Source organism: Carettochelys insculpta, chromosome 1, assembly GCF_033958435.1.
Source record: "Carettochelys insculpta isolate YL-2023 chromosome 1, ASM3395843v1, whole genome shotgun sequence".
Classification (NCBI taxonomy): domain Eukaryota; kingdom Metazoa; phylum Chordata; order Testudines; family Carettochelyidae; genus Carettochelys; species Carettochelys insculpta.
In genome coordinates this window covers 218,851,245-218,876,020 of record NC_134137.1, presented here as the reverse complement: position 1 = coordinate 218,876,020, position 24,776 = coordinate 218,851,245, and the positions used below count along the sequence as shown (strand labels likewise).

Here is a 24,776-nt window from a genome sequence, read left to right as displayed (position 1 = left end):
TCCCAAAATTCAACGTTTGCAAGAGTACACAACACCGAATCCTTGCAAATGTTCAGATCCTACCATACATAGAGATATTTGTGAGTTGGAGTTCCTATTCAAATTTGACACATTAACACTTGGTATGAAGCCAGCAGCCCCTACCCCTCCCTCCCAGGAGTTGTGCTAGATATGTTGGCTACTTTTGGGAGTGGTGCAGGGCCAGGGTAGGGGTGAGCCTGTCTTAGCCCCACTGGGTCATTACCCAGGAGCTGCTTAAGGTAAGCGGTACGCAGCTGGAGCCTGCATCCTGAACCCTCACCCTAGTCCTGAACACCCTTCTGCACGCCAACCTCCTGCTCAAGGTTCAACCCAGAGAACCTCCTACAATCCAAGCCCTTTGGCCCAAGACTAGAGCCTGCAGATCTCTGCACTCAAACTCCCTCCCCAGCCTGGTGAAAAGTGAGTGAGGCTGTGGGGGTGGGGGGGAGAAGTGGAGTGAGCAGGGTAGAACTGCAGGGAAGGAGATGGGGAAAGTGTTTGAGTTGAAGGTAGATTCTGGGTTGCATTTAAATTCAAAAAAAGTGATCATCTACTTAAGAAGGTTGGAGACCAGTGCAATATATGATAACTTCTCTCTGGTGCTGAGAGAGGCTGTGGAATCTCCATCTCTGGAGATATTTAAGAGCAGGTTAGACAGACATCTATCTGGGATGGCCATTCTAGACCGTGCTTGGACCTGCCTTTATGGCAGGGCACTGGACTTGATGACTTTCAAGGTCCCTTCCAGTTCTAGTGTTCAATTATTCGATGCTGCTGAAGTATTAAACCATTTGCGGGGAAAACTAAAACACAAACACATATTTCTGAAGCAAAAATTCAAAGCATAACCAAAAAATCTTAAGTTTCTAGGTAAGACCACAGCACACAAGAAAATTTTTTCAATTCAGTTGGCTAAGGCTACACTATTGTTTCTATTCTGGGATATATTTGTATCCCAAAACAGAAACTGCATAGCCAAACACTGTGCTCAAAATAGTAGGGATATTGCAAGTGCGGTGTTTCCATTGCCAAGACTGGGGTTACCAAGAAGCTCGAAATAAGCACTTATTTCAAACTCACAGTGCAGTTCGAAATAAGATGCCTCGAAATAAGCTATGCAAATTGCATAACTTATTTCATGCCAGAACTACAGTGTGGCCCTAGCCATTGTGTGTGTGCGGGGAGGTATATATACATATGGGGGAGAAATGCTAACAAAATCATCATTATTATGGGCATAGAAAGCCTGCCAATTCATCAAACAACTTCCATTTGACTAGTCAACTCATCACCTTTGGACCAAAGCGCAACCAAGCCAATTTTCTTCTTTATGTCTCATGTCCTCTAACACACCTCTTAAATGAGTATTAGTTCAAGTTAAGAAGAAGAGTGTATATTAAATGCTTTTATATTGCTTTGGGGCAAACTCTGAACTTATTTTGTACCAGCATTTTTCTAAAATTTTCTCTTGGTTAGATACACAGAATAGGGAACCAAAAGCATTACTTGGTAGAGCATGTCTTCTGACCCTGTCAGAAGAAAAGGAATCAACAGTTAAGTGAAGAAATGCAGCCACTGTATGCCTTGAGTCTGTGCCTTGAAGAAAAAGACCAAACTAATTCTAATAACAACTGGCTTAAAACTTTGAGAGGCTCTGCCAAACAGAAGAGAAGGAATACCAGACAATAAAAGAGTCTGGATGGTTAATTCTCTCCCTCTGCCAAAAGGAGGAGGATCTGAATCTGCTATTGTCATATTGACTTTCATGGCCCAGAGTGAAAGTCAGGTGATACAAGAGAATACCCTTACCTTTAAGAACTCTCCACTGCTCCCCACCCCCCCCCCACAAGTATACAAACATTCAGACTCTTATTTTGCCATAAAAGCCTCACGATTTACTTCAGTAAAGTGCAGAAACTAAAACTACGAAAAAGTTGTCTGAAAACCAGAAAAAAAAAATGAATGGTGAGCTCTAGTAGTCTAAAACTGGTTTTCAAACACTGTGCTGCAGCACACTGGTGTGCTGTGAGAACTGTCCAAGTCTGCCTTGAAATTTTATCAGTTTCCCCTTGACATGGCTCTTTGAAGTGCCACCACTGGTGGTGGAGGGACAGGGAACTGACACCCCCATGCCAGCTGGGGTCAAGGAGCAAGGCTTGGTGCAGGGTTCATTAATTCCCGCCCCACCTCCCGTGGCTCTTTGTAGAGCTACCATGAGGGGAAACGCTTATCCTGCAGGACCCCGTTTGCATTGGGAGGCAGCTGAAATGCTGCTTCCCAACATGAACAAGCTGGCGGGGAGCCCACCTCCACTCGCTGCTGTGGCAAGGGAGAGGAAGGGAGGGCAAGAGGCTATTGGAGCTGGGACGCAGTTTAAATGCCTTGTCTTGGCTCCAATGGGCAGTCGGGGAGGTGAGCCTGCTTTCAATTGTTACTCTTTTACTCAACAGCCGTGTCTACACGTGCACGCTACTTCAAAGTAGCGGCACTAACTTCGAAATAGCGCCCGTCATGGCTACACGTTGGGCGCTATTTCGATGTTAACATAGACGTTAAGCGGCAAGACGTCGAAGCCGCTAACCCCATGAGGGGATAGGAATAGCGCCCTACTTCAACGTTCAATGTCGAAGTAGGGACCGTGTAGACAATCCGCGTCCCGCAACATCGAAATTGCAGGGTCCTCCATGGCGGCCATCAGCTGAGGGGTTGAGAGACGCTCTCTCTCCAGCCCCGGCAGGGCTCTATGGTCATCGTGTGCAGCAGCCCTTAGCCCAGGGCTTCTGGCTGCTGCTGCTGCAGCTGGGGATCCATGCTGCATGCACAGGGTCTGCAACCAGTTGTCGGCTCTGTGGATCTTGTGTTGTTTAGTGCAACTGTGTCTGGGAGGGGCCCTTTAAGGGAGCGGCTTGCTGTTGAGTCCGCCCTGTGACCCTGTCTGCAGCTGTGCCTGGCACCCTTATTTCGATGTGTGCTACTTTGGTGTGTAGACATTCCCTCGCAGCGCCTATTTCGATGTGCTGCTGCGCAACGTCGATGTTGAACATCGACGTTGCCAGCCCTGGAGGACGTGTAGACGTTATTCATCGAAATAGCCGTCACTACATTGAAATAAGCTATTTCGATGTAGCGTTCACGTGTAGACGTAGCCAACATCCCCAGCATGATGATAAGCAGATTCTGAAAATGCATCCATGCTTGCTGTTGGAAATGGTATGTTCTTTGGTGGATTGGCAATGTTGATGCATTTGATCCTCGTCTAGCTTGTTGTATGCACTACTGTGTTGCAAATCTCTCTAGTAAGGCTGTAACCATAGTAAATGTAAGTAAAGGTGATGTTTATGAGCAAATCGATTCAGCTGAAAAAAGTGGGTGTACCGTGGAACTGTTCATCTCACTGAAGTGTGCCATGTTACTGAAAAGTTTTGGAACCACTGGTGTATACAATAAGGTGTTAAGGGGAGGGGGAAATCCAATTAAATTGTTTTAATCATTTAAAAGGAGTACTATCAAAGTATAAAATAAACGTACATGCTGATCTTCCTCATTTAAATTCATGGTAGAACTCCCACAGATTTCAATAGGAACAGGGTTTGACATGTATTTAGAAATAATACAAGATTATTAGAACAAATATTTGGACATTGGTTCACCCTGTTTCTCATGTATGTTAGGCAATGAAACTAGACTGGGCAACTTCACTTTAGGTCTCATTTCCTAAATCAACACTGCTTTCTGTTACCTTTAATTTTCATGCACTCATGCAAATGTTTATATTCAGCTTGCACAACCACTGTTCCTCAGAACAAATGGTCACAAAATATTGGCAATTTTAATTTTAAATAATTGACATTTTTTTCTTCGGCGTCTATTTGTTATAATCCAAAATTAGGGCCCAAACTAGTTGATAGTATCCTGATAAAAGTGGAAAAAAATAAATTATTTGGGGAACACCAACATGAAACTAGCTAAGCCAGGCCCTATTTCAGCCAAGCATTAAAACACATGATAAAACTTACATGCTTAAATCTAGCTAATTTAATTAAATGCACCAGCATATGTTGAAATGCTTTGCTGAAGTGAGGTTCATGATTGCTATTTCCTTTATTTTAGATGTGAACTGCAAAGACAGTAAATGCTATAATGGTTAGGGTTCTGAAAACGTTGCTAGGAAGATTGTGTGATGGAAGATAAAAAAGACAAGAGATTTAATAGAAGGGAAGAATGTAATGAATTTAAATTTTAAAATCAAAGCATGTAACTAAGGAACATACCCATCACCACCCTCATCATTCTCCTTGAATGTTATAGGTCCTTCCCTATCTTTCATATCCTTCTGTATTGTTAGCTCTTCAAAGTAGGGACCTTGTCTACAAGTAAACGCCTACACAGAGTAGACACTATCACAATCTAAAAAAAATTAAATTAAAGGGTCATCAGCAAACTAGAAAATGCATGAGAGAACACTCAACAGGGAGCAGTCCTCTGTCAAAGGATAGACTAGATGACTTAAGGGGGTTTTAATTTTGTCTCTAATTTCTATGATTCTTTGGTTTTTCTATCCCGCCGTAATACTTGCAAGGGTAACAACAATTTTGAAAACTATGATTAGTCACTAAGGAAACAAGAGTTTGTTTTCAGGAAGACATAGAAGCAAAATTACCTAAATAATAGGCTTTCCTTACTCTTATCTAATTCTTTTATGCTGGAGAACAGTTCTAAGCTGTTAATGTTCTGCAGTCCCTCTAGATGCAGGAAGTTTTACTCACCAGGACTGCATCTTTTTTTTTTTTTTTTTTTTTTTTTTTTTTTTGTTAAACACACCATGAACACAAGGTAGGACCACCACTTTGCAAAATGAAGATCTCTTTGCCTCCTCCCCTCTTCTAAAATCGGAACTGGCAGCAATGAAGGAGTTAATGTAAACTGTATACTCTTTGGGATGCAAAATATCTTTTTTGCTTTGTTAGTAGTCTAACACAATAGGATCCTGGGGCTCCTAGGTACTCCTGCAGAACAAGTAATAAATAACTGCCAACAAAGTCACTTAGCAATCTTACAATAGCAAAAGATTAGCATCAGTGCGTTTTTTTTGTAATAAAAGAGGTGCTGGTACTCATCCTCACCCAGTGGTGGGGAGACCCCGCAGTCCCACAGCTGGGAGCCAGTGGGGGCACCAAGCCCTACCAACAGCCCCTGCCATGGGAACCCCGCTGGTGGGAACGTTGATTTATTTTAGTGGAGGTGCCAGTATACAGTACCAGCACATACTGCCCACAAAAAAAGCACTGATTAGTGGGGGAGGGTAGGGGAAGGAGCTAGGCAGAAACTAATGTCGTAATCAGTGGATTGAAATTCTTACTGCACATTTCCCTGACAAAAAATGCTTCACTATTTTAACCTAACAAAGAAAGCAGTTCTATAGCACCTTATAGGTTATGTCTACACTAGCTCCCAACTTCAAAGGGAGGATGGTCAGCAGGGTGTTGGGAGATTACTAATGAAGTGCTGCGGTGCATATGCAGCTCTTCATTAAGCTAATTCTCCCCCGCAGCAACTTCGAAGTGTTAAACTTCAAAGTGCCAGCTCGCGTGTGGCCAGCTTCGAAGTTGCCACGGCAGAGAATTAGCTTAATGAAGTGTTGCACATGCACTGCACCACTTCATTAGTGATCTCCTGACACCCTACTTACCCTGCTCCCCTCGAAGTTGGGAGTAAAGTGTTGTACAGTAGTGAAGACACAGCCATAGACTAGCAAATTTATTTATTAGGTCATAAATAAACAAACAAACAAACAAAGTTAGTCTTTAAGGTGCCACACACCTGCTTGCTTCCTTTTGTGAAGATTCAGGATGGTCTGGCTACCCTTCTGATTATTTCAGCTTAGCACCTGGAATAGTCTTCTATTCCAGTCACTGCTAAACAACGACATTATGGAAGAAGCAAGTGGAAACAGGTAATTACACACTTTGCACATTCACTGTGGCAGAGCTGCTTTACAACAAGCCACAGAGGTGAACATTGTCTTGGTGGAGCAGGATAAATTAGGAACATGTCAAGGTCATATGCTGGCTGTCCCTGCTGCAAACATGGATTTATAAAAAGGGGAGTTTTCATTCCCCTCAATCCCCCACCTCTCACTCAGGCAGAAGAACGTCACAAGCTCATAACCATCAGTCTCTGGGCTTTGTTCCTTAACAGCAAGCTCCTCTTGTGAGCAGCATCAAAACAGAACCAGCTTGGGAAGGGTGGTCCTTTTGTTTCACGGGGATGCTGAGAACTTCTAGCCCTCCAAGTTTTGCACTTGCCATTATAAACAGGCCAAATTATGTGGCTGGCACTTGGAGCCTAGGTAAATATAACTTAAGTGGAATCAATCAGTGGAGAACAGGCATGCTGTGGGGAAAGAAGTGCACAAAGGAAATGGGGGCAGGAGGGAGGCAGGGAAGAGAAGAGAAAAGATCCAGGGTAAGAAATGCTTACATTTAATGCCTTTAATAGTAACAGAGAGAAAGCCATGCTAGTCTATGTCCTATCAAAACAAAAAAAAAAACAGTAAAGGAACACTTTAAAGACTAACAAAATAGTTTATAAGGTGAAGTGGGTCTGTCCCACGAAACCTCACCTAATAAATTATTTTGTTAGTCCTTAAAGTGCTACTTTACTGCTTTTTTGTTTTAATGCCTTGAAGTGTTACATACTGTAGCTTGGTTCTATTAAAGAGCTGCTGAGACCCACCATAAGAGGTGGCTTTTTAGTGGAGAGTGAAGTGAGCTAGAGCACCTCACTGCAGTATTGTGATGGCTAATTAGCGTTTGTAAAGCACTCTGATGAAAGGTACTTGAAACAAGTGCAAAGTATTATTTTCTGGTTAAACGTAAATAGGACTGGTAAACCTTAACAAGGTTTGAAATCCTGTCTCTCTCACCAACAGAGGTTGGTCCAATAAAAGATAATACCTCACCCACCTTCTCTCTTTTACAACAAGGCAGATCAGTCTCCTAAAAGACAGGTTGAGAGAGATTTATGCAGTAAAGTCTTTCATATCCAGCATTATGTCATCTAGAACTGTCAAACAACCAGCATTTTAACCACAAGCAAATTTCAGTTATGTTTCCACAAGTACAGCATAGTGGAAAATAAATACAAATTCAGCAAATACAATATAAGTTTACAGTTACAATATTAATGTCATTGTTAAATAAAGTGCTCCGCATACATTTTTACTGATTTCTTAATATCTAATTTTGTTTTTCTTTAATGTTATGCATTGCTCCCTATTATCCAGAGCATTTGACTATTTGGCAACCCCCCAGTCCCAGAGCTGCTGGATATGAAAGAGTTTACCGTACACGGACATTTATAATGATAACTGGGTTTTAAGGATGCAGGACTGATCCCCTTCCATGTAATCAAATTAGAAACTTATCTCCTGAAATATTTAAATACACACACACGCACATGTACACACCCTTACTTACACACAACTACGTAGTCAAACAGACCATAAGACAGAATTGAATTTGGAGTGAGTTTGGCTGCAGCAGTGCAAAAGTGATCCCCTGATATTTTTGAGTTAAGCCTGAACACGTTTTAAAGGCCAGAAGTTGACCCCTGTGTGTTTATCCTGCTTATGCTGTTTTTTCCCCTTAAAATACATATTTTAGTATTTATTTGCTCTAGCACATGAAAGCAATACCTCTCTCTAAACACAAATATTGCTTATCACACTGGCATTCTTAAACACATTTTAACAAAAAATGTTCTGTTAGGAGCTTTGGAACAGATTAAAGTAAACACACCTGTGAAATCATTTCAAGACAAACATACAGAGGTGCGAATGAAGCAGATGCATCCATAATCCACTTTGCAGAGCAGAACATAATAGTTGAGAGTGCACTTAGTGGTTTAAGACTCACACTAACAATTAAGGGGGTTCTTCAATTAATTCCCAAGAACCCTACATAGGGCTTCACCTAGGAAGTCTCCTGCATATTGCAGATAATCACCCCATGTTTTTAGGGTGTGGGTGGCAAAGATGGAGGGCAGCAAATAAGATATATTTTAAGTCTTACAATTTTATGTTCCTGTTTGAGTCCTCAGTTCCTTAATCAAATGATTAGTTTGTTTTAAAATCTTCTTACTAAAAATAGTTGGTCCAAATCCTAATGGCGTTAGCTGAAATACAAACGTGAGAAGGAAAAAGGGTTTTGTAGAAAAAACAGTGAAGGAAAAAAATAGATTTCATCTGGCCTTCCCATCATCACTTGAAGAATTGTTTTGTAGTTACATCATCAGGAAATAAAATACTATCCTCTGTGGACCCCAACTCTTTACAGAAAGTAAAAAGGAGAAGGCTTGAAGCTCTTATCACTCACAGAGGAGTTCAGCTTAAACTCAGATTTTTTTTGTCGTCTTAAGAAAGAAAAAGAGACAAACCCCTTTCAAGGCAACTTATTAAGAAAGATGCCCTTGATTTTTTTGTAATGCTGGACTCAGAAACTAAGAGGAAAACATTATCTTATAATCAGCAAATGACTTTCCATAACTTTATTATCAAAAAGCAAGAGGAACTGCTGTTACCCATGCCTTCCGCACATTCTTTTTGGCCACGAACTGGGTAGACAAATGAAATATTTCACACAGTCTTGAGCGTCAGCTGGAGCCAGAACACATTAATAAGCTTTCTAAGTTCTGGCTATCACTAAAGTACACTAGTCAGACAGGACGAGTCTGCACAACACGGAGTTCCTTATATGGCAATGCAATGACGTAATGCTCCATAGGCTTGGGGCATGCAAGGAGTCTCTCTCTCATTGTTTGGTGTAACTGCTGGAATGCTCACATCTCTGATGCTTAGGAGAACTGAAATCCCAACACCATAGAGCAATAACTAAACCAGGGAATTCTACAGTCCATGCATATAAGGTAAGAGAGAGGTGGGAGGAAAACTTTTTAGCAACCAATGGCCATTTCTTGTTTAAAAAAAAAAAAAACAAAAACCATCAGCATCAATAATTATTTCCAAAACACTGGATTCAGAAGATGTGCCCTGTAGCTCAAAACTAGCATAATTACAGAAACAATTCTGGGACATTTGTCTTTTCTTTAAGTAAAACATCCTCCCGATGCAACAGATGAAGCATTTATTTAATGGTAAGCGGGCAGGGGGAAAGCTATGAATTACACACACTTTCCAAATGGGCTGGACAAAATAATGACTGCTTTTAAACTGTGGAAAGAATCCAACTGTATTGTAATACATTAAATAGAGCTACTAAATTTATTTTTATATGGTTTGCTTATACGTGCATGCTACATACTAAAAGACATGCATACATACATGTATACTTTATTTGTACTTTTGAACATCTTACTTTGTAGACTACTGAGAGGCATTTAAATTGTACTCAAAAGCGCTGAACTATTGCTGGGAGTACTCTTTTGTAATAAGGTTACATTTTGTTTAAACCTTCCATTAACTTAATTTATACAATCTATTCAAGTCCAACACATTAGTTCCCTCTTCTGCATCTTGTGTGCAAATGTCAATTGTAAAGAGGGAGTAAATGTCAGATCTTTGTAATAAGACTTTTAATTATTGGCCATCTAGCAAGTGATGAAGCTTTAAAAATTGGAGGTAATTCACTACCTTCCAGGGCTGATTGTGCAAGGTCCTAAACTCAGCAGTTGAGAGCATTCAGCACTTTTCAGGAAGTGCTCAGTATGTTGAAAAAAATCAAGCTCTAACATGACAGTGTGTTTGATGGCTGCATCCTACAGAAATACACTCTATTGACTTAGATGTCTATGGACACATACCTGTAATCTGTTACTCACAAGAGTAATCCTTACTCAGTCTTAATCTCAGTGCTAGCAATTAACTACACAGGCAAGCACAGATTAAAGCACGTATGTTTGCAGGATCATGTCCCCGATGTACATTGCATTTTCATTATTACACAGTTAATTAACTGAATGAGTAAACTAAATTCTAAAACATATAAAGTCAGATTAACACATCCTACACATTAACCTAGCAAGTAAACCAAAACCCATATTCAGTACTTTTTCAAAGTAACTATTAACTGTCCACAGGATTAAAAGGAGTCTGCATAAACATCAGCAGAGATTAGTTTTTATTTTAGGAAATGTTGAAAATCCTGCAAGATTCTAGTTTGGCAGTATACCTAAAAGAATGAAACCTATTGCATCCATGACCACTGCTACGTTATCAGCTATATGTGGCATTTGAGACAAGCAACAAAAAATACTGTTAAGAATTTTTTAAAGAATCTCTTTTTCCCACAACAGAACAAGAATGAGGGCTGACTGAAAGAGTAAAACATTGTCTTAACATATTCATTACAATATGTTCTTCTTTTAGACAAAACATTGTGTCAGTTGGAATTTTCCAGACACATTCAACAACTAAATTTATAAACTGAAATTTAATTTCAATGGTAATTTGGTACTTATGTATTACTAGCATTGGTATTTTAGTAATAATCTCTCTCATCCTTGCTTTCAAGATAATCCCTATTATAATCAACAGACAGCATTCAGATCTCTTTTGATGCTGTCAGCCTTGCTGGCTGCACAGCTGACAAGAAAATGCTATACTGACTTGCAGAGTGAAAAGAATCTTAGCAACCAAAACAACTGGAGGTTTAATTATTTTAAAATAAAAGTTTAGATTCCATTGTCTTAATCCCTACAATTTTTTTTGTATGTGTGCACCATACCTGTGGCCTTCTATCCTCTGCCCTACAATATTTGTTTAACACAACAGAGAGGTAATGATATTCCCTAATTATAATGCCCAACAGATTTAACTTAATGCATGACTTAGTAAATTAAATAATGCAATTACCAAATGTACAAAGGAGAAATATTCACTGAAGTTAAAAAAGAAAAGAAAAAAAAACAAAACAAAAAAAAAAGACTTCCAAAAGCAGAGTCCAGTAACAGATTCCCAGAAACTGCTCATTTAGTCAAAAACAAGAGATTCTACAAAATTTTGATAAGGAAACAACAATAGACAACTCAGTTGTATGGAAATATTCCATATGCAATAGAAAAACTACTTGATAAAGGCTACTGGAAATGGCAACATTTCACCCATAGGAAAGAGACTGTTCAGCTCTTTTGATCAGGACAGAGGAGGGAAAGAGAAACCAAGAATTACTGTTTCAGCAATACCCACAGTATCATCTCTCCTATAAACCGCAGTAAGCCTGATGTAAATCATAGCATCCATTAACACCTGTACCAGCCTATTTTTTTCTTTTTTTAAAAAAGTTTTAAGAGGAAGTATTTTATTTTGCACTTTAACTCAATTCTTTTCTGATTTATACTGCCATAAATCTGGAAAAAACTTCACTGAATTTAGAATGAGGAATCTGACCCACTGAATTTACATATCTACAGCTCTTTGGTCTGCACCTTTCCCCCCATTTTATTATTTTTTTTGCAAGCAAGCGTGAATTACTTCTCACTACCTAGAGTGGCTTTCAATGTAATATAAATTTATTTAACTAGAATACAGCCCATCAGGGGATGATCTCATATGAAGTCAGAGATGCCATATTTATCTTTTTTTCTATTCTCCAAATCAGTAACTATTATTTTAATTAATTGCCTAAAGAATGCATTGAAGACATCTGACTAATAGTCATCAAAAGTACAGTTCTTAATTTAAATGCATTAGGGTAGGAAGCATTACAACACAATGTGAAAAATTAACAGACTATAACTAAGACTAAGACTAACACTAACTCATTAGTTGTATGAAATATAGTTTCTAAGAAAAAAAATGCATGATGGTCCTCTTTTCTGTATCTGCAACAAAAAAAAACAAAACAAAACTGATTTTCCAGCTCTTTTAATCTTCCTCCACTCAATCAATTCCAGATAAATCAAATCACTGCTTGACTCTGCTAATTACCAACACTTCCCTGATTTTCATAATGGATTCTGCAAAAAGACTCAGAAAACCCAACCCTAATTTCACCTATTATGTACAAATTCTCAGTATGTCGATACTTTTTTTTTAAATAAAGATCTGTGCCAAACATATTTAAAGGAAAACTGAAAGGTTACTGATTTTGTACATTCTTTTGCAATTAATTATTCTGCAAGCAACTTCTGTCAACTCCTGTGTATAGCACTAACTAAACAATACTGATGAATTTACAGTTAAAATCTGCTATATGAAAGATAGTACGCCAAATATTTTATACTGTAGAAAAAATTAAACCTTCAGTAGCTTTAAGTTTTTAAGTTGTGACTCTTTAAAAGTTCAGTTAAATGCTGTCACCTATCACCTAACACAACTGGTAGGACCGTTAACACTATACAATACTGCTGATGTGAATGATTTTGAACTGTTTATGTCCATCTGCCTCTCTTATTGAGTGGAATTCCTGCAACTCCTCTTAGGTAGTTTGATACCGCTGATAGGCTGGTCAGTTCAACCACTGACTCTTCGCAAATCATTTACTATTCATTTGCAGGTAGGTATGAAGCGGTGGCAAAAAATTCCAAATTTAAGGCCCTTTTAGGAAAGTCAGTGGGAGCTGAGTCACTCAGCACCTACAAGGATTAAGCTCTTAAATTAACAACTGTCACCGTTTTCTCTGAATAAGACAAGAGTGGTTTTGTCTGAGTTTTCAGGGCCCAGATTGTTCCTACTGAAGTCAATAATAAAACTTCCATTGACTGACTGCTGATACAGGATCAAGCCTTTAGCACTGTCTTTCCCAAACTTCATGGACTCAGGAGAAAAAGTTTTAAAATATTTTTGGTAATGATCAGTAATCACCAGTCTGCAACTAATCCAAAAAAAAGATCAAGCTCCCTGTCAGTGCTGTTTCCACCTTACCTCCAGTTAAGTGTGAGAAGAAAATGAGGAGGAAGAAGAGGGAAATGAGAAAGGAAGAGAAAACTTCAAGCAACAGGTTAGAAAGAGATTAGATTCTACAAACGCTACATTAAGGCATAAAAGATAAAAGCATGTCATAACAGAATCCTGTAAAAAAAATAAATGAAGTGGATGAATCTCATTAAAAACTGCTGAACAATCAAACTATTTAAAAAAAAAAAGATTCCTTTTATCTTGCTCATTCAGGTGTACAATGCACTGTGCCCTTTTCTGCCGCCGAGGTCAACTCTCTGTGCATGTCCCATCATGCATGTGCTAGAAAAATGTGTTGCCCCTTTTAGTTCAGCTTCAGAAAAAGCATACAGTCAGTTGACTTCCCCAGAATAGAGTAAGAAATAGAGAGCAGAACACAGTCACCTAACAGATTAATGTGTGGGGGAGCTGAACAACTGCAGTCCATAGTGACAAGTTGGAATTGTGGGTGCTCAGCCATTCAGAAAACTAGAACCCAAAATAAAGGGTCACCCAAAATAAGTGATTACTTCCAAAAATTTAGCTTTCAGAGTGCAGCACTGTTCTGTCCTGGAAAGTAAAACCTGATTGCTTATCATCAGAACTGTGTGTTTCTGGACCTTTAGAAGCTTCTGTGACCAGTTTGGTGGGTTTTCCTTAAAAAACAAACAAAAAAAAATTAAAACAAACCCTCCCTGATCCCACAAGGACATCCTTTAAGTCTGCCAGAAGAGCTAAAATGTCCCTTTCTGTGTTGGGACAGCTCCCAGCACAATAGGTCCCAATCCAAATGGGGGTCTCTAGGTACAGTACTACAGCTTTCAAAAATATAAAGCAAAAAACACCTTTCTGGATAAATTTTTTCAATGGCGTTTTTTTAATATTGAAAAATTCTAAAAGATACGAATCCAGCTCAGTTTTCCTTTGTAGGCTCCCACAGGGCTGCCAAGGAACAATAGCATAGATATAATCTGCCAATGTCAAAGATATGTCTTAACCCAGACATTTCAATGGAGTTTCTTTAGAATTCAGTGTAAAGAGGTGGACTTTTTAAATAAACTTCTTCCGTGTTCGCAAAGCAAATATCGCTACTTGTGCATGACAAATAAAAAAGAGAAAACTTCCTACAAATGCAACAGAAACTGAGATTACACTTACGCTGTGCCACAGAGTGGACTATGGCACTGCAAACTGCAGCCCATATGGTGTAAGTGCCTGAGTGTATTCTGTTGGCATGAACTGAAAAGATACCTAGCTCACATTAACAGTGTCAGAACTATGTTCACGTGAATTAGGTACCTTTCAGTTCATGCGAACTACATCCAGGCAGGACAGTTACAGTGCAGCATGCTGCTGTGACATCCCCCATAGTCAGAATTCAGGGTCACATAGACAAGCTCTGCCCTCAGTAGCATATGTGGCCGTCCTGAGAAAAATGCAAAAGGTGAACTGCATAAACAGCAAAAAGTAGATTAGAGCTTTAAAATTCTTTTCTTTTTAATAATCTTTAGTATTAAGCATATATTGACAAAAACTACTTTCAAATTGTTTTTAACCTCACTGTTTCTTTAAAATGGTTGTCTTTCAGGGGCATTATTTCAAATTTTGGGGTGGGGGGTTGTATGCACTGTGATGGGAGGAGCAGAGGACAGTAACTTCAGCATAGTTATTGAGCATGCTGACTAGATACTAAATAGAAAACTGGATCCTGCCCACCACACATCACCTCTTTCCAGGGGCTATTGAGGCATTTGAAAACTCGTTTTGCAGCAGATAAATTATCAGTTAGCTGAAAGGAACGCTATATCTAATTCCTGTGTAAAGGAAAATTAAATAAATATTAGATCTACTCATCTCTAATACGAAACACATTCTGACACCCCTTGGCAAGTCACAAAAGGATCCTGGCTAGGCTAAAAATTTAATGTACATTCTTGCTTCGTTACTAACTCTGCTGAGAGAAACACACAGTCAGAACTCCTGGCTCTCTCTCAGCTCTGGGAAGGGAGTGGGATGTAGTGGACTGCAGCAGGGTAAGCAGATATATCGGGGTTCTATATAAGAACATCAGTCTGTCCATGCTGGGTCAGACCATCGGTTCATTTTGACCAACAGCAGACAATGCCCAGTGCTTCTGAAGGAATGAAAAGAAGGGGCAATTATCAAGCGATCCATCCTGTCTCCCATTCCCAGCTTCTGACGCTTGGGCTATCATTCCTGCTCATAGCCATTGATGGACCTCTTCTTCTTGAACTTATTTGGTTCTTCTGAGATCCATGTTATAGTTGGGCCTTACCATCATCTCCTGAGCAATGAGGTCCACAGGTTGACTGTGAAGAAAATTACTTCATTTGTTTGTTTTAAATCTGCTGCCCATGAATTTCATTGAGTGACCTTGTGTTATGTTAGTGAAGGAGTAAATAACATTTCCGTATTCTTTTTCCCCCCCAACACCATTCCTGACTGAGACCTCTGACATGCTTCCCCAAACTTTAGTCTTTTCTTTTCCAACCTATGAAGTCCCCGAATTTTAATCTCTCCTCCTATGGAAGCTGTTCCTTACCCCAATCATTTATTTTACTCTTCTCTATGCCTTTTCCAAATCCAGAATTTTTAGACGGGGTGGCCAGATCTGTATACCATATTCAAGATGTTGGCACACCATGACTTTATACAGAGGGAATATGGTATTTTCTGTCTTATTATCTACTTCATTCTAAGTAATCCCAATATTATGTTAGTTTTTGAGGCTGACACTCAATATTGAGAACAGATATTTTTAGGGAACTGTCCGCAAGGATTCCAAGATTGCTTTCTTGATTGGTAACAGGTAATTTAGATCACATCATTTTGTATGTATAGTTGGGATTATATTAGTCCATGTGCATTGCTTTGCATTTATCAAGAACGAATTCCAACACTGAATCCTCTCTCAAGACGTTAAATTGATAGACCAGTTATAAACTACATTAAGAAACTATTGGCCACAATGAATATCGCTATAACCAGTAAATCCACTTTTTTCACCCTACCAATTTTAAACCCCCCCCACACACACAAGTCTGCAGGAAATACAAAGCAAGCATGTTAGCCACTGCTAACAGCTGAGTGACGAAGACAGATTCTAGAAACACATTCCTGTTCACATTTCAAAGGGATGTATGGCAAAAAGGATCTCCAACTCTGGCCTTCATGTTAAAGTAGAGAATTTGAAGGCAAATGCAGTAAAACATCGAGTAACTGGAAATACCCAATTCTGCTACACAAGAAAAAAAAGTCACCTTTCGGATATCGTCATCATCATCATCATGAACAATCACCATGGGCTCAGCGCCTGTTGGTGTCTGATGCTTCCCTCACTATTTCCTTCCATCTTTCCCTGTCCAGCGTGGAGAGGCTTAATTTCTGTAGACTAGTGCCACAACAATCTATTATATATCATCTACATATTCTCTCTGAGGTCTGCCTCTCTTGTTCAAACCAACTGATTTTTCGTTCATCATTCATTCTGAAGATGTGCCCAAATAGCTGTAACTTCCATTGAATAACCTTCTGCAGTAGGTTCTCTTCGGGCTGTATCTTCCTTTATAATTCCTCATTGGTGACCTTCTGCACCCATCTTATTCTCAGTATCTTCCTATAACAACTCCTCAAATGCCAATATCCTTCTCTTTGAATTTTTCATTATCACCCACGTCTCACATCCATACAACGTGCTGCTGAATACACACATTTTCAAGACAACTCAGCTTTGTTCCTAAGCCAATCGCTTTGCTTTTCCAGATCTTATCCATCATCTTCAAAACTTGCTCTTGCTCTCACTATTCTAGTTGCTATTTCCCTATTACAGTCTAGATCATGTTATGTTGTTTCCCAAATATGTGAATTTCTCTAGGTTCTCTAGTTCAATCCTGTCTAAACTGATCTTTCTTCCTATTGCCTTATCTCCAAATACAATTGTTTTTGTTTTATCAATGGTCATAATCAGTCCTTACCACTTCCCTTCCTCATTTAGCACCTATACCATTCTTGCTAATTTAACTATATCATCCACAAACCTGAAGTTGTTGATTCTCATCCTGTGCAGATATCCCTTTTACCTCTTCCTTGATCTTGTCCATCGCTCTCTCTAGGTTTATGATGAAGATACTCAGCAATATTGGATCTCCTTGTCTCACACCTCTACTCGTTCTACACCAAACTCCCATCTCTCATCACGTTCTCACCACTGCCTTTGTATTGTCATTGATATCCTTCAATAACCGTATCAGTCTGCTATCCACTCTGTCTGACTCCAACACCGCTCAAGTCACTTACTGATCTACACTATCAAATAGCTTCTGAAAATTGACAAAGCAAGTGTATATGTTCTTGTTCTTTCGTTGCGCTTTCTCCACTATCAATCTTAGTGCCAATATCTGTTGTATGATACTTCTATCTTTCCTGAATCCCACTTGCTGATCTGCTAGATGGTCTTCTATCTACAATCTCAGTCACACCGTCAATATCATCAGCAGCATGCCTAGATGACTTGTTAAGGCAATCATTCTATAGTTCTTGCACTCCAATGCACTTCCTTTCTTGTGTATTGTCACTAGAACAGATTTTGTCCATCGCTTAGGCGCCTTCCCTTCTTTCCATGCTACATTACATAGTCGGTGTATATCCTGAATCATAACTCCTCTGCCATATTTGATCATCTCTCCCACAATCTTACCATTTCTGGGGCTTTTGTTGTTCTTTAGTCATTCCACTGCTCTTTCTACTTCCTCCTTTGAAATATCAGCCTCATTCTCAATTCTTGGTGGAGAGACCTCCTTCAGTTCTTTGATCAGTCCCTCTGAGACACTCGGGTCCAACTGTACCCTGAACAGATCGGTGCGATATCTCATCCATTGCTGCATAACCTTTTCCCTATTCATGAGCACCTTACCATTCTCACCTTTCATCACCATCTGCCTCAGCTGCCACTTCCTATTAGTATTCCTGCTCATTTTATACACCTGCCTATTCTTACACTTGACGGAATACCTCTCTATATCATGATGGAGTTATTTGGGATTTAGTAGTAGGCATCCTTCAGTCTACACACACTATGGATCGCGCCCTTTAAAGTTTCAATTTAAGACTTCATTTACAGCATCTATTGTGACTATAAAGACCCACACGAGAGTGACAGTCCTTGCTGCATCTCTTGAAGATGTAGTGGGTGTCTGGCAAGTCCTTATTGTGCTTTCTGTGCGCTCGCTTCTCCTCTGCTAGCTGTCTGATCTTCAACTCGCCCTTCTGAAGGCCCTTGTGTAACCCCTGCCTCCATCTGCTGCGGTCGTCTGCTAGTTCTTCCCAGTTGTCCAGCTCGATGTCTACCTCTCTGAGGTCTCTCTTGCAGACATCTTTGTAACGCAACTGGGAGCGTCCGGGGGGTCTTTTGCCAGAGGCTAGCTCACCATACATGACGTCTTTTGGAATCCTTCCATCGTTCATCCTGTGGACATGGCCAAGCCAGCGGAGTCGACGCTGCCTGAGGAGGGTGTGCATGGTTGGGATTCCAGCTTGCTCAAGGACAGCGGTGTTGGTCACTCTGTCCTTCCATGATATTCCAAGGATGCGCCTGAGGCAGCGCAAGTGGAAGACGTTCAGCCTCTTTTCCTGGCGGGCACACAGGGTCCAAGTCTCACTGCCATAAAGGAGGGTGCTGAGGATGCAGGCTCTGTAGACTTGTGTTTTGGTGTGAGTGTACAGCTTGTTGTTATTCCACACTCTCTTGCTGAGTCTGGACAGATCTGTCATTCAATATTTGGGATCTGCCATTCAATATTAGTCTAGTAGCTCCCAAACTGTTGTTTTGGTGACCTCTTTTACACTGCAAGCCTATGAGTGGTTATAAATTAAAGCTTATAAGGCTACCTAGAAATTAAAAACACATTTATTTCTATTTAACACTATCATAAATGCAGGAGGCAAAATTGGGTTTTGGGGTGAAGCCAGACAACTTACAACCCCTACATGATCTCTGATGGGTCATGACCCCCCTTTCAGAACCCATAACCCCTGCTTTAATTAAAAGATTAAGAATAGTTACTTCAACTGAACTATTTTTCTTCACCACGTTGTTAGACAAGGTATTTAAATTTATCAAATAGCCCTCAGTCACATTTACATTATGGTCCTTAATGATTCACTGAGTAATATCAACAGCTCACATTCTACAATCAGCTCTTAAAACAGCCATGACTGTCTCACAATCAGCCCCTCAGACCAGAGACTGAGGCAGGAAATATTTGTATGGGCATGTCCAAGGCTTATGGTCAACAGACTCAGGTTCTAGTGAACCAGGATATGCTGCAGTTTCTGCTCTTCCTCAGTTACCTTGTTCAGCTCAAAAGATCTTTAACAAGAATGATTCAGCTGACCTCAAGAGATTGGAGAAGATCCTCGACAGAGAGGTTGTTCTCCAGGTATCCAATCACCCCATCACAACTTGAATTGCACTTGGAAGCAAAAAAGCAATTTTTGGGAGAATGATAACGTATTTTTTTTAAACTAAACACTCTAAACTGGGCCTAGAAGGTGTCAGTTTGCATCACTGACAGCTTCAAAGTGGGCTTGACTAATAACGTCAGGGATACCACACTGCGATCAGTTCAGATTGCCACATTAGTGAGAAATGGATGGATTCACATTGTTGGGCATAGATGAAAATAATTTCAGATGAGATCAAAAGTGAAATGTGTAAGCATTTTTTCCACTGTAAATATAGTTGATTTACCTTTGATTATGTTATAAAACAACTCTAGGCCATTTACGTAAACCATATTTACTAGGGTCTTTTGTTTATTTGTAAAGTCTTGATCATAAAATTTCAGAATACAGGTTGAACCTCTCTAATCTGGCACTCTTTCATTTGGCAACATCTGTAATCTGGCACAATTTTAGTTAGCTGGATTACCACTTACCATGGGTTTGTCCAAGTTTCCCATGGTCCCATAAAGTTTATTCACAGGCAACAGTCCTGGCTCTCAATGTTCTGTACCGCTGTTTAGCTGTATTTTACCTCTAAATGTCTTCTAAGACCCCCACTAAGCAATGGAAGTGATGGTAACATGCTAGACAGTACTGACCTCCTGTGGTCCGGCAAATTCTCTCATTCAGCACCGCTCAGGTGTCAAGGGTGCCAGACTCGAGAGGTTCAACCCATGTTCAGCATCAACAAAAAAAATTATTTTAATCAATTCAATTTCACTATATCTGACCAAAATAAAATAAACTTCACTACAAATGTACATCAAATAAAGTATCTGCATACGCTGAAACCATACCCAGATTAACACGAATACCTAATGTAATGGCTTACTGCAAGTAATCATGAGAGCTAGAGGTTGACACAGGCAGCTACAGGAGCCTGCCACCAACACAGCTGAAGGATCGCTGCTTTAGCCTCATAGTACATAAGGGCCCACTGAAGGTGTATGTGAATAGGGCCACAGTTCATACATTCAGCAGCCTACAACAGATACATAATCACGCCACCCATTCTGTCAATGGCTGAGAATTTGGCCTACTCATTTATTTCTATGTAATACAAGTTAAATTTGCTTCAGAGAACATCTAGTTCCTGGAAATGCTGTGGGAAAATGACATTTATGGCCAACCAGTCTCTTCTGAGTAACATGATGAATTATTGTTGGAAAATAGCCATTTTCAAAGTCATCCTAAAAATATTAGCTAAACTTAAGTCCTTTTTGCTATATTGGGGTACTTGCATAACTATGTTCAGTGCTGGTCAAAATATCAGCACAGCTCCTGATGAATCACATACTAGAAAGATAAAGGAGTAACAAAAGCATCATGTAAGACACATCCATGGATCTACATGTTATAGAATGGAACAAAACAATCAACAAAGTAGGAACAGTTATCCTTGCAGAAACCATCTAAGGAAGCATGTCTGAGATAGTCTTTCAGAATAGTAATATACTATACCCATGGATAACTTACAGGGCTTGCACTTCTGATAGTGACCTGAATTTGCATGTTTTGTGAGACTTCATCAACATGACATACACTCAGCCAGTTCAGTCATTTCATGTATTTTTAATAATTCTGATTATAAACCAAAGACAAAATTTAGTCTTTTATACTCTAACATTTCTATCACGTTTGCAAAAAGTCAGCTACAGAAATTTGAAATAAAGGGCTCTGTTCTGTATTCTCTTAAATCAGCAGCACCACTCACACAACCAGTCAGAAAGTACAGGTCTCTTGTTTACCCACTCAGTAAAAATGGGCTGAAAACCAGAGTTTCACATTGTTTTATGGATTCTACTTAAACAAAATGTAGACAGGCTCCCCAATATCGTATTTTTATTGTCACCTTAAAATTTAATTATCTGACGACTATTGTAGTATGTTTGTTAATTAGCAGTAATTATGAATGCTTAGCTCTAGGATCTGAAATTAAATTTATTTTTCCCTTGAAACTTCAGAGCAGAGGCAAAAAACATTATGAAAGTGCTGCTGCAATTTTATGCATAATAAACAAAGTTTACTTAGAAACGTCACATGTCGGGACCTCTTCAGTAGGTAGCATTTACTGCAGTAATGGAGCGCTTAGCCACAGACTAGGAAATGTCACTTCTATTTCCAGCCCCTTCAAAGATTTCCCTATGTTGGGCAAGTCATTTAATCTGTCTTTGCTTTCATTTCCCCATCTAGGAAGAGAGAGGAAGAACACTTTCCTATCACACATAGGGGTTGGGAAGATTAATGCACTAATTTTGGTAATCTGTTTAGAGATGTTCAAAGCAAGTATTATAGAAGAACTATAAAAGATTTTCTACTGTAACTACAGTTAACTCTTGCACATAGTTTTCACTTGCTGCATTATAAAAGCAACTTACTGGCTGAGACACATATTTTGCAGAGATAATACATACCTCCAGACACACATGGTCATAGAGAAAATTTAACAAGTTGCTTACCTGTAAGGCTTTGAGTATTCAGTAACAGTAGATACTTGAAAGGATCTAATATCAGGCTGCTGAGAAGGCCAGAGTTTTCCAGCAATACGTAATCCAGAATGCACTCTTTTTTTTAAAAAAAAAGGAAGATGTAGAACACAAATACACCTCCCTTCCCCCCTCCACTCCAATAAACTTATTTAAAAACTAGCAGATATTCCCAGGACTGCTCCAGTCAGTCCTTCTGGGGGACTCAGGGCAGGAAGATGGGAGGTGTGCATGTGGGGAGGGTGCTCAGGGTAGCCTCAAGACCAGCCAGTGGCTGCAGTCCAAGGAGGAGGGCACTGCCATGCGGGTGCACTGCCCAGCCCTGGCCAGTGGCCGAGAGGTATGGCAGCAGCAGCTACACTGGTGGCTGCATCCCAGGCTAGCTAAGGCTACGCTGCCCTGCCAGTGATGCTCCTTGGAGAGGCTGATGGGGTCCCCCTTCCCTATATCCAGTGCTAGGGCGGAAGGCCAGTGGGGAGAGTAGTTTGGGATAAGGCTTTGGGGCAAGGGGGCCACTTACCTACGACATACAGAGCCCTGGCCCCAGCTGGCCACTCTCTTACTGGTGTAGCTGCCCTGCCCCCTGAGGTCACTCCACACTGAAACCATCCCGTGATCGCTGCCCCATTGTACTCAGCGTGGAGCATGGCCTGTCCCTGCTATCAAGCCCTTCCCTTTCGGTTCAGTGAGAGGCCATCAGATTCCAGGCACATTCCATTGTCCTGGCACAACCAAGCCACGACCCTGCTTTAAGTTATGATAAGAGGAAGCTGCCTATCCACTTGTTGGTCCTACCTCTCACCAGTCAGGAGGAGTTCTCAAACAGACACAGACACACATTTTTCAAGTACACCGTAGACATAATCAGTTTGTGATCCTGGAGTACAAAAATGAGCAATAGATTTCACTGGATCTGCCCTGACTCTTGGAAAACAGGTAGAACCTCTCTCGTGTGGCCACGCTCTCGTCCAGCAACATAGACGGCATGATTTCAGTTGGCTGGATGTCCACTTATCACAGGCTAACAGCGCCTTCTCCCTCTCTTCCCCCTAACCCCACTGGAGCCACCATCAGCCTGACAGGCGCATGGCTGAGGGAAGGCAGCAAGGAGACAACAGGCAACTGACTAGCCCTGGTGGCTGTTCAGTTTCCTGGGTCCCACAAGCATCTGGGAGCAGGGAACCAAGCAGCAGCTGGGTTCCAATCTCCCATCCACTTACAGAGCCATGAAACTGACCAGGACCACAGCCCTGGTCAGTCTCCTGGCTCCAAGGAGTGGAGGGGAGCCAGGAACCAGGCAACTGATCAAGGCTGCTGTCCTGGTCAGTTTCCCAGCTCTGCAAGGGGACAGGAGCTGGGAACCAGGCTTCTGCCTGGTTGCCAGCTCCCTGTTACTTGGGGGACCCAGGAAACTGACCAACAAGCATCAGGCAGCTGGGAACCAAGCGGCACCCTGGTTCCCAGCTGCCCTACACTGGTGGGACCCGCAAAACTGACCAGACATGAGCTGGCAGTTTTACGGGTCCCACAAGCAGTGGAGAGCTGGGAACCAGGGTGCCGCTTGCTTCCCGTCTCCCCACTGCTTGCCACACCCAGGAAGCTGACCAGCCACATGCTGGTCAGTTTCCTGGCTCCTGCAAGCAGTTGGGAGACAGGAACCAGGCTGCCCTCTGGTTTCCAGCTCCCTACCACTCTGGGAGCCAGGAAACTGACCAGCCCTGATGGGCTGGTCAGTTTCCCATCTCCTGAAAGAAGCCCCGGGGAGCCAGGAACCAGGCAGCAGCCTGGTTCCCTTCTCCACCCACATCCCCCAACTTGCACAAAAATTTGAGTTACGCAGGGGTTGCAGGAACGCAACCCCCGTGTAACTTAAGGGTTTACTGTAATTTACTCTTTAATGTCTTCTAAGAGCAGAGTAAGCAGTGAAAGTGTTGGGAATGCTGCTAGACAATATTGACCTCCTGTGGTCTGGCAAACTGTCTGGTGTGGTACTAGTCATGTCTTGAGGGTGCTGGACCAGAGATGTTCAACCTGAACTTAGGACTTTAAAAGCATTTTTTTTTTTTACATTAAATCATTTAAAATTTACTGTCAGGTCAACCTTATTATTCCCATTATATAGTTGCAGAAGTTGAGATATAGAATTTAATTTATTCAAGCCAAAGAGGAAGGCAGAGGCACAGTCTGGATCAGAAGTCAGGAGTTCTTGCCTCACAGTCTTGTTTCTCTGACCACTATACCACATCTCTAAAGACTCATCTTTCCATTTCCTTCTGTAAGCTTTCCATCTGCAAAACTATAATTTCCTGGCTGACGTAAATTCAAGGAGTTCCAAATTCTGGTGTTACATCTGAAGTTACTTGCTTTATTTCTGGCTTCGCATGCAGTTTGCTTTGCAGAAAGGAAAATGGAAAAAGGATGCACTATGGTAATAGTAAAAACAACAACAAACCACTAGCCAAGAAAATAAACCCATCATCCAGGTGTGACCACAATGTTAATAGTTCATAGTTTCATTTAAAACTGACAGTCAAACAGGAAAGAAATCTTCAGAATAGAAAATTTTATATTCACATTGCATACACAATTATATGTCATTGACATATTAACAATGAGAGGTCAGTTCTAAGATAAAACAGAATGAGTCAAATAGCAGTTAAATCCAGGGAAGGGGATACGGGAGGAGAGAAAAAAGCTGTATATCAGAAGCAGTTTAGAAGAGTGCACCTCAGAACTCATACTGCCATGCCTTCCAAAAGCTGTGTCTCATCCATAGCAGACTTTCAGAGATAATCCCAAGTAAAGCTATTTACTGTAGCTGAGTCAGTACAGTACAGAAATTAATCGTAACTGTG

The 24,776-nt window shown here is 40.7% G+C and overlaps 2 protein-coding genes and 1 long non-coding RNA gene across 9 annotated transcripts in view; 1 reads left to right on the top strand and 2 right to left on the bottom strand.

The window, feature by feature from the left end:
• The window catches only part of LOC142015813 (uncharacterized), a 156,385-nt gene extending 147,757 nt beyond the window's left edge, over window positions 1–8,628 (bottom strand). The window contains exons 1-2 of the long non-coding RNA XR_012646228.1: window positions 8,602–8,628; window positions 8,094–8,196 (exon numbers count right to left, since the gene is read on the bottom strand). This is a non-coding gene — a long non-coding RNA (uncharacterized LOC142015813). The remainder of the gene's footprint in view (window positions 1–8,093; window positions 8,197–8,601) is intronic.
• The window catches only part of CMSS1 (cms1 ribosomal small subunit homolog), a 422,380-nt gene that overhangs the window by 347,901 nt on the left and 49,703 nt on the right, over window positions 1–24,776 (bottom strand). The window lies entirely within an intron of this gene.
• Window positions 1–24,776, top strand: part of FILIP1L (filamin A interacting protein 1 like) — a 377,577-nt gene that overhangs the window by 306,166 nt on the left and 46,635 nt on the right. For 2 of the 6 annotated variants that reach the window (XM_074999510.1, XM_074999517.1), the window contains exon 1: window positions 8,851–8,946. The exons of 2 other annotated variants lie outside the window; for them this stretch is intronic. In XM_074999510.1, coding sequence (XP_074855611.1) covers window positions 8,936–8,946 — 11 coding nt within the window. In that variant the 5' untranslated portion in view covers window positions 8,851–8,935. Of the gene's footprint in view, window positions 1–8,850; window positions 8,947–24,776 lie in introns of those variants that run through there. 2 more of the 6 variants (XM_074999527.1, XM_074999535.1) reach the window with 2 other exon arrangements.